Genomic DNA, 10,325 nt, shown 5'->3' with positions numbered 1-10,325 from the left:
TCATAGGGTCAGGAGGCACCGGCTCGCCGCTCGGCTCTACCGGGTGTCTTGAAAAAAGTTGCACTGATCGAGCGTACAACGACTAAGGGGAACAGAAAGAATCTAGAATGAAGATCATCAAGAAGACCGTTAACGAATGTCGGATATCTTTTTGAAAGTTACGTTCAAAGAAACAAGTTTCAACATAGTAGGACGCGCACGATAATTTTACGAGCGCAAATTATCGGTCACGAAAAGCATTAAACTCTACAAGAATGATTTCACCTGTGCAACTGCGGTTTCACACCCAGGTGCACTGAATCAACATGTGACGAGACGATGTTAAGGATCTATCACTGTCCTTGACGAGCAAATGTTGCACCATCACCAACTCACCGCGTTATTTTCATATATACACACGGTTACCCCTTGCCTTTGCAGGTTCGTTTCATTCAACGTGAATGAGAAACGCGATGGGGAACGAAGAGGGCCCGGCACCTGCGATCTCGGGTCATGCAAATACCTGCACGCGATGAATAAAAAAAGGGGATCCGCGCTCAGGGAGAAAGGGTTTGCCTTATTCAGATTAGGGTCCCGGGCATGGGTATTTGAACACCCTTCCATGTAGTGGCACTCGAGCCACCTCGATTTTCGGCAAGTGCCTTTATCCTCTGGCACGCGTGTCATACATAAATATGACCATCCTCTCTTTTTTACCAACCCTTTATTCGTCCGCAATCAGATACGGCATGGAAATGTCGCCACTTGACAAAGAAGAATCGTTTCACACCTCTATTAATTATACTACCTGTCTTGCTAATCGTATCATTCTCCAGGTATAAGACAGCAGCCGAAACATGGAATAGGAAAAAGAAAGAATATTAGAATTCCTGCTATACCAGTTAGAAGAACGTTCATGCGTGCTTACAAAACCTCGCTTCGTCCCAACTCCCGGAATCAGAGCGCGTAGATATTATTCGCGCCTCTTTCGTGAATTCGCGTAGGTAGGGGCGTCATTAAAATCAATACCGGCTCGCTCTCCACCTCGTCTCCCTCGTGCCACCACCCTCGCCCTCTCGGTATGTCCCGCTTACATCTTCGTCCCTCGGCGCTATTCATCCTCGTCGCACCTTCTTTGTATGCGTGTGTATGTACGCGCACGGGGGTTGGTGGGGGTGTGCAAGGCGGGGGTGCAAGGGGATGCTCGGTCGTTCCTAGTCGGAGACGTGGGACTGCTGGCTGGTGGGGTAGCTGGAGGGGAAGAAGGGAGAGAAAATGCGAAAAAAAGGAACGTGCACAAGGAAGAGGGTGCGCGGGGGTGAGTCGTAGCGAGGGGAAAGAAGACGCGATAAGAGGAAGGGTGCCGCGTTCGCAAGGTTAGGTAGCCGGTACACGCGATAAGGAGTGGGGGTGGCGTTCCCATGACCAATAAGAACCTCTTTAAAGCGCCCTTTTTGCGCGCGGAACTGCGCATGCCGGATTCAAATCTGGGCGAGCTGCTGGGTATCGAGTGGAGGTGGTGACGGTGGTGGTGGCCGGTGGCTGTATGGAAATATGATAGCGCGATAAAAGGAGGAAGAATGGCAGGGATGCTTGTGTATGCGAGGGAAAAACGTAGCGCGAGGGTGGGGATACTGCACGGCTGCTACGACCAATAAAGGCCCACTTTAAAGCGACTCATTTTTTTTGCACTGGCACTGCGCATGCCGCATTTAAATGTTGGGAGTGGTGGGTTCCAATGTGTGTGCATAGAAATATGATAGGTGAGACTCGGACTCGGAGGAATGGCGGACGGGATAGGGATTCCTGAATATTTGTATACCATCGCGGGGTTGTGAGATGGCCAGGAGTGATACAGAAAAAAATGGCGTCTGAGATACATCATCGAATGTATTTATAATTTGCGACGTTAAGTTCGTGAAAATCGATCAAGTAAGTGTTTGGATTTTAGTTAGATTCGAAGTATGTAATTCGATATCGAAGGTTCGGTTCGATAGATAAACGCTATCGCTGCTATGGATACTGTAACTTGGTTACACTGTTCTTGTATTATTATGTATTATTGGTTGTTTTACTACATTTGCTAATGCGTACATATGCAACACACAATAACGCTATTGTTCGAGAGGTCGTTGAACCAAGCGGGTTTAACCTTTAAAAGTATACACACATGTATGTACTTACTCACCTGTTGTTAATCTAAGATTCATTAGACTGCAGACAGTATCAACCAAACAGTTTGTCCTTCAGGTCATGCAAAAAGCGTTTCAACATGTAGAATCGAATCTCGAGATCACTTATTTTATCGAAATTTATCGAAAACTTCTAACGTTTTCTATAAGTGACGATATAAACACAGTTTCCCGCCAAATTACTATCGAGATTAACAGAAAACACGGTGATAAATGTCTTGATAAAGACTTCCCACTGTTACTTTTTTAAATAATTTTTTTCAAGCATCCTATCGTCTTTATCTTTACTCTACCTAAATACCTTACACCATACGAAAAACGCTCATCGTCAAAGCAGAAACTACGATCTAACAATCATAAAAATAATCGAAACCAACCTGTTTCCATAATTTTGCACCGCGAGACAGCTGCGCCACTAACGTTGAAAAAACGCCACCTGTGACGCTCATCTGAATTAATTGCGTCCAGTGGTTCTGCGTATATACATGAGCCTTATAAAGAAGCGCCCTCCATTGGGATAATATTTACATAGTCAGTGCCTGATGTTTACAAGAGTGGACGTGGTAACGACATCGGTGTCAGTTGTTTATATTGTATTTATTCGAAAGCTCTAATCGTTATCGCGATATCGAGTCAGAGGGGGCAGCGAGTGCCGCGATTGGTCGCTTTTCTCGCATATGCAAATGTACTCACCTTCTCTCCCTCTATCCGTGGTTTGGTTGCAGCAGTAGTAGCCGGTACACGCGAGGTAAAAAGGCGCGCTCGCGCTCGCGACCAGAGAACTCGCCTTTCCTTGCCGGGCGGAGTCGCGCGTGATCCGCGTTCCTTTGCGATTGGAGCTTCATTCCCCACCGACGCTGCTTGTTTCCCCACCAATATGAACGTCCAGGCGTTCGTCCGCTGCTTTTCGTTCTAGTCGAACCTCTTCGTTGTGCTTTCAGCGTTTCATGCCGAGGTTAGAACCGTTCCGTCTCTTTTCTTCCTCAAACAACTCCCCCACTTTGCGTTCGACAGTCCGCGTACGCGTCCGCGTTCCCCGTGGCCGGTAGGCGGCCGACCGGGCGTACGTGGGCCCTCTAGTGTAGCTGCACACATGCACGCGACAGCATCTGACCGCCGTACCAGCCGCCGCAGCCGTAGCTGCCACCGCCGTAGCTCGTCGCGGATGCTCGTGTTCCTGCGATAACGATACTTTGCTCTTTCCACCGATCTCGCACCGCGAACACCTCGAGGAACGACCGAGGGGAAAGCTGAGTCGTGCGGTGTGTGTGAAACTTATGACGAAACGGTATCGCACGTGTGGAACGCGGAACCACGGGAGATATTCGCCAGCTTCAAATGTGACACAGTGATATCGTGACGGTTTGCAATGGAATCGAAAGGATTTTGAGAGAGATTTACGATCGAACATGCTCGCGTACGTTCTGCTGGAGAGCATCGAAACTGTTCGCGAGTTCACTGATGGGTGACGCTGTGTCTGACACGTTGATGACAGGTCAGAGGGACAGTAGGATTTTTGAATATTCGCGGGCTGCAAGGTGCACGATTCTACGCGGTGAAAAACGCGTGGACCAATCGTCTGTAAAACAGCTGACAGTTGGCGCTGGTGGCAATTAGAGAAATCGACGCGAGGTGTTTGGCAGTCTGATTCGATGACAGGTGAATTGCACGGGAAGCGGAGGCAGGAACTATGCGATAATAACGACCATACGTGTTTGTCACGCTGTTCCGTTTAATAACTATATCTATCGGGAAGTGTTCGTGTAATGGACGCGACTGATAAATTCATGTAACGAGTGACTGCAGAGCCGGTGACCGTGCGAGACTGGGATACGTTCGGAACGTGTCGGAGGAACATATCTGTGCTTGTCAGTGTAGTGTTTCTTCAGGAATATACTGTGATATCGAAGGATAATAAACATCCACAGGATATTTTGTATTTGTAAAGACGTTTCTCCTTTGTGACATTAATAATATAAATGTCGAAGAAGCAAAGATACATCGTATGAACCTACTCTGTCTGGAGTGAAGCTATTGGTGTTGCAAGTGTAACGCGATATTAGTGATAAACAAGATCGACGCATCTGATCAACGATAAAATAGGACGTCTAATAGTACAAGAGGGGGAAGAATAGCGAAACTTGTCCGATAAAGAGAGCCAGCAGGTGACCACGTTGGATCTCGCGGCGTTGGCTGCTTACGGGGGCGTTTCGGGACCCAGGGTCGCGGTGGCGGGCACCGGGGTCCTCGCGCTACCCGGCCTGATACCCGATAAGGGTTTATCATCGCCCGGAGGACAGTCGAAAACAAAGTCCGCAGGGCTGGCGGGTCTCGACAGCGAGGCGGTGCGCCGGTGGGTCGCCGAGGCCGCGCGGACCGTCCGGCAAATTCCGCCTCCGGTTGTCGTACCATCTAGTTCGCAACAACAACAGCAGCAGCAACAACAACAACACCAACAACAGCAGTCGGTTCAACATCAGCAGCACAGACAGCAACATCATCATTCCATCCATCGACAGCGTCAAGAGCCGAGCCCGCCCTCGGTGGCCGCTTCCTCTTTCGTTTTGCCGTCGTCGATGACGCAGACCCCCAGCATGCATCTGCTGGAGAACAATAACCTGGTGGAGGTTGCGATGGTTCAACAGCAACAACAGTCTCAACAGCAGATGCAGATGCAGCCACAGAAGCAAAAGCAGACCAGCCCGACGAACAACAACACCATCGAGGCTTGGAGATCCATTCAAGGTGGTCACCAGTGGTGGAGTCCGCCAAGTACCGTTCATCAAGAGCAACAGCAACAACAGCAAGTGTCGCCTCTCGGTCAGCAAGTCCCTCAGTCGCAGAGTCTGGTTGCTGGCACGGTATGCGGTCAAGTACAAAGACAGTCGCAGATTCAATCGGAAATCGATCAGCCTTTGGACTTTTCGGTGGGTTCCCTTCAACAACAGAGGCTACATTCTCGCGTAAGGACTATACACGAGAGACTGCAGAGTAGGATGCACGACAATAATAACGGTACAGCCGGTAGCGGACAGAAGATCGTCAGAGGGACTGGCAGCAGGAGAAGTTTCAGTCCCAGTGATGGTAGCAGCAGCAGCAGCGAGGACGAAGGGGTCTCCACCGGCGGGAGTCCTTCTGGCCCCCTTCGAGGCACCGAAAACGGTGAGTCTTCGAGACATGCAAATTCTCTCTACTTATCGCGTTGCATGGCGCGTTTTTGCCGAAACAGCGCGATGGAATTATGGTGACGAGCGCGTATAACGATAAATCAGGGTGACGCAACGGATTATAATATCGCGAGTGATTCGAGATGAGGCAATAAGTCGCGCTGGTAATTCGGCATTTCCGATTTTACATCCGCTTGCGCAACCAGTTACTCATTTGAATCTTAGAATTTTACTCTTGTCGGTTACTGGATTATGATATTAATTTTATTGCTTCCTTAGATGATTTCATTGTTTGGCAAGATAGATAATAGGTAGAGTGTCCTCAATCGTGATAGCTAATTATAAAGTTATAAATAGCGAGCCCAAACTTTAGTCTTTTTGTATAAGGGAAGTTCCAATTTTGAATTCTTAATTGGTTCTATGGAATCGTAGAGTATCGCGGACGTTAGATATAAATAGTGTTATAAATTCGATGTGAAATGAAACATGACGCTAAGTGTTGCAGTAATCTTCAATTAGATCGGGTCTTAAAATTATAACTTGTGAGATTAGATTTGAATTTTTTATCGAGGTATCTCAGCAAAGAGTTAACTTATTTCCGTTTCCATAGCAGTTAAGAGTTGACACTAAAACTACCAAGTACGACATATTTTGGACTTCTTACTTTATATAATTATAAAAATATTGTTCTTTTTACGTATATAGAAACATAATTATTACACATTTATCTATTTTTATTAAATCATTTTAAGTACGATCATAATTATATGCAGTATATTATTGGGAAAATATATATTAAAGATTGGTAGTATCGTAACATTGAAGATCTTCGAATACACTGTTTACCGTGGTCGGTATCAAACTACTCGTATCAATAGGACGATTAAGCGGTTCCTTCTGTCTCTGTCGATTTCCCAAAGAGTTGGTTCGGTAACGAAACCGGAGATTTCCGAGACAAACGAACGTATGCGTCATGCCAGCCGCTATTTGTCCGTGAACGAAACATGAAACGATCCCGTGCATTTTGGGGGAAAACGTGGCGAGCGTTCGATCCGTCAGCTGTCAATGGAGCCTCCCTGCTTGCATTCGACGCTGCCACCCCCGCACAACCTTGGCACGGGCCATTGTTACCTTCAGCTCGTCGAATGATCGATGCATTGTACGTTCGTTCCATTGTAGGAATAAGCGGCGCGAGATCGCGAGAATCGGAGTTTACCTGAAACTGGGTTTCGTTGCGTTTCGTTGCGTTTTCATACGCAAAAACATGGAAGGTTCGCCAATTGCGGCGGCACGGTTTTACGATGGGAAGGTGAATTCCCTTTTACAAGATGTTCCTTTCGTTGCACGCCCGTCGTTGCCGCGTGCATGCAATCTGCCAACGATTTCCCTTCGCCATAAGGGAATTCTCCATGAATAAATTCGTGTAGCGTTTCGTTCGAAGCAACGTATACACGTATGTAATTGAAATTCGCGCTTCTTGCGTGTTCTTGTAATTTTTAGCGTTACGTCATACGAGTAAGCAGCGTATTTTCCATCAGAAAGTACGTGGTGTATTCTTATCGTTAACTGGAACGATAGTCATCGTTATTTAAAGGAAATAGTGGTCATTCGTTTATTGAGCGCCGCTTCTTAATAATCGTGTTTATCTAAAACATCGGTTTTCACCGTATCTGCGTCTCAACTGATTAAATTGTGTCAATAATTTGCGTCTTATTAAGCCTTATGATTCATGACAGTAAAGCGTATGCCGATTGACTACTCGAGCAAATATACCAATAACGTTTTGGTTTTTATTTAGTCGAACTTGCATGGTGACATCATACGAGACACGAACATATTTTCGACGGGAACGTTAAGCTATTCGACGTATCGTTGAATATGTTTTGCTCGAGCTTATGATACGTATCGACCAGTCTTAGTACAGTTTTAATTCAGCCTCAATGACACGTGTTTGAAGTAGTGGACACGTGAACAGCGACGATCCAATCGACAGATAAAACTAGCATAGAAAAACTTCTTACCTCGATTTCGACGCATTCGCTGATAAAGAATAGATCGATGGTAGAATACGAGAGTGGGACAGAGGAAAGATAGGAAAAATTCTCGTGTATCGTCCGCTCGATTTACCATCGATAAATTCACTGATTATTCTATAAAAACTAAATATTATTGTACTTATACTTGGCTGTACGTCGAGTTATCTTTCATGTTTATTATCGCGGCGTAATGTGTCGGCGTCGCGAGCCTCGCGATGCCACGAAAACAAGAATGATCATAATTAAAATGATACAAGTCGAGGCGAGCATTATCTGATTTTAAACAGCCGGATCTTTATTAGTTTCAATAAAATGCAATGTAAACAGCGCTATGGAATAGTCTGATAAGAGTCGAGCGTTCGTAACACATTGCAAACTAGGAAATAGGAGGAAGAAGAAGAAAACAGAAAAAAATAGAAATGATCATGTTCTTAGTAGCAAAGCTCCTGCAAAAGTTACATACATGAAATTCAGCAACTAATAGTATTTATTTTTATTGAAACTTATGATAAAAACGATACCACTGTCGAATAGAGCGTTTCGATTTCAACGTCGAGCACCTAATACATACCCTTGTTAATCGCGACTTCGAGAAAAATGAGTAAAAAAAAAAAAAAAAAAAAGAACGGAAAGAAAAAAATAAGAAAGAAAAAACGAAGAGTTATCTTTGATTTCGTATTATCGATAACGGCGCGAGCATATTATGTTTAATCCGCGGGCAATTATCGTGGCTGGTGCGTTCGTTTGTGCTCGACCGTGTTTCGGTATCTCGGCTGTTCAACGGAGCGACCGGTATATGTATGCGTGTCTACATAATTGCACTAATATTCAAAAATGCAACTGCAAACAGACGGCGTAGTTGATGCCGGTGAGAAAAAGTTGGCCGATATCGTATCTGTCGATAAGGTCTTAGCTCTAAGGCTTGTTTGAATAAATATTCCACGTAAGCGCGTGATCGTGCGGTTATTTTCGATGAGCAACGCGATACGACGAAAAATCCATTTTTGAAGTGAAATCGTAGAGTGCTCCAGATAATACCCCCTCCCCCTTATATAACGTTAATAGCCCTGAGTTCGTTTTATTGGAGTTTCGAGCAACGATCTACCGTCTCGCGGTTATTATTCATCCGTCACGTTCTTCGAAAGCGACATTCCTGCCCTATAATCGAACATTACATCTCACGTCTTTTCCTTGTTTCGTATGTCCTCGATTTTCACGAGGAGCAAGAACGTGCAAACCAGCTGGTTGGTTGCGTTACGATGTATCACACCGAAAAGCGTAATTACTCGGTATATCGTGCCTCCTTCTTTTCGTCGTGTTAATTTATGTTCGATAGGGGAGAATATAATTAATCCTGGCAAGGAACACGCGCAGGACCGAGTACCTTATATCGAAGATAGTCGATTGCGGTTCGCCAGGGTCCAGGGACCTGTTCTCCTCCCGAGGGCCTTGTGTATTACGGTGTAACGTGATACGTGTTTGATTCTATGTTATTTACGAGCAGGTGTGCCGCGCAACAATGTTTATCACATAATTAGATTCTATGCTCGAGCAATCTCTATCGCGCGGCAGTAAGCCATGAGGCTTGAACCTGAAAATGACGTTTCACGCTGGATGGCCCTGCGCAACCTTGATAACAATAATTTTCTTCGATACGCTCTCCATATTGATTTCATCCCTCCAATGTCCCGTACGTGCTTGTATTCCTCTTTTGTTCTTGCGTAGACCTCCTCGTTTTCCTTCGTTCCATCGATGCTCCTTCGTTTCTCTCTCGATATCCAGTCGTTGTTCGTCGTTCCAAGCGACATATTCTGATGCTCGATCCTTCTTTCCTTTAACAAGCCATTCGAACACGCTTCGTTTTTCTCGAATGATGGCCAAACCATCGTCGACGAATGTTCCTTTCTTTTTCTTCTTTCTCGTGTTTTCTTTTCCCTCCTTTCTTTTCTCGTTTCTCGTTTAATACGCGCTGTAAAACTCAAAATGAGATAATGATCGTCGATCGATCGGCAATCTTGCGATTTCTGCTAATTATATACCGCACCGGTTCGGCCACGTGTAATTAATTATGATAATATTCGATGGTAAGTAAATCACGTCAGACGCTCCAAGTTATTATATGCCCTTTAACAGTTTAATTACCGACCACCGGATGTTTATCGTCGATGAATCGTTGCTAATCTGTACTTTAATAAATTCGCGATCGATGCTTCCGTCTCTATATCCACCGCTAACGAAAACTATACGACGGTCCTTAAACTGTGTTTTCTTTCCTTTTCATCGCCCGATATCCGACTCGCGGATACGCTCGAATTAAATTCCCCTTTCGACATACGTTCTTTTCGACGGAGTAATTATTAGAAAGGGGGCTGTGGTGCGTCGTACGAGTTTGTTCGTTCGTTAGTGGAATCTCTCGGCAAGAAAACGAGTTGTTGCAGCTCTCCCGAGTGCCGTCGGATCACTCGCGTGCGGAAAATTAGACGGCTCCTTTCCGACTCGTGAGAGTACTCACGGTTTTTCCTTCTTTTTCTTCGCTTTCGTCCATGATCTTCATTGATCTTCGAGTTTCGTGTAGCCCGACGACAGTTCCTCGAAGTCGTTTCTCTCCGACCAACTTTGAGGCTTTCTTTCGTTCTTCGTTTCCTTAACATTTTCATTGCTGCGTGCCACGAATGTCACTCGATTCCGTGACTTTGCCTCTTCTTTGCAATACCCCCAACTTGTTTATCAAGATCCTAGCAACGATAATGCATTGATCGAAGTTGATACATTGATTATTGAGTGATCGAAAAGCTCAGGAAAATTAGATTTCTCTGGCAGATGGTCCAACTGAGAAATCATCATGAATCAGGGAATTAAGTTTCAAAAACATACATCGATCTTATTTCTTATCTAAGCATAGATTAAAATTTAAGTAAATTCTTCGCATGTCCTTATAGTGGTCTTTCGAC

The 10,325-nt window shown here is 45.3% G+C and overlaps 1 protein-coding gene and 1 pseudogene across 2 annotated transcripts in view; one reads left to right on the top strand and one right to left on the bottom strand.

The window, feature by feature from the left end:
- Positions 1–2,012: 2,012 nt before the first annotated feature.
- On the bottom strand, positions 2,013–4,672 carry LOC117212489 (annotated as a pseudogene).
- LOC117212494 (POU domain, class 2, transcription factor 2-like) overlaps positions 3,366–10,325 on the top strand; it is a 122,617-nt gene continuing 115,657 nt past the window's right edge. For both annotated transcript variants that reach the window (XM_033457386.1, XM_033457385.1), the window contains exon 1: positions 3,366–5,333. In XM_033457386.1, the coding sequence (XP_033313277.1) occupies positions 4,748–5,333 (586 nt within the window). In that variant the 5' untranslated portion in view covers positions 3,366–4,747. The remainder of the gene's footprint in view (positions 5,334–10,325) is intronic.

The sequence above is a fragment of the Bombus bifarius genome, unplaced genomic scaffold (assembly GCF_011952205.1).
Source record: "Bombus bifarius isolate JDL3187 unplaced genomic scaffold, Bbif_JDL3187 scf7180000008307, whole genome shotgun sequence".
Lineage (NCBI taxonomy): Eukaryota > Metazoa > Arthropoda > Insecta > Hymenoptera > Apidae > Bombus > Bombus bifarius.
Note: the sequence above shows the minus strand (reverse complement) of the source record. Positions and strands in the feature narration are given on the sequence as shown.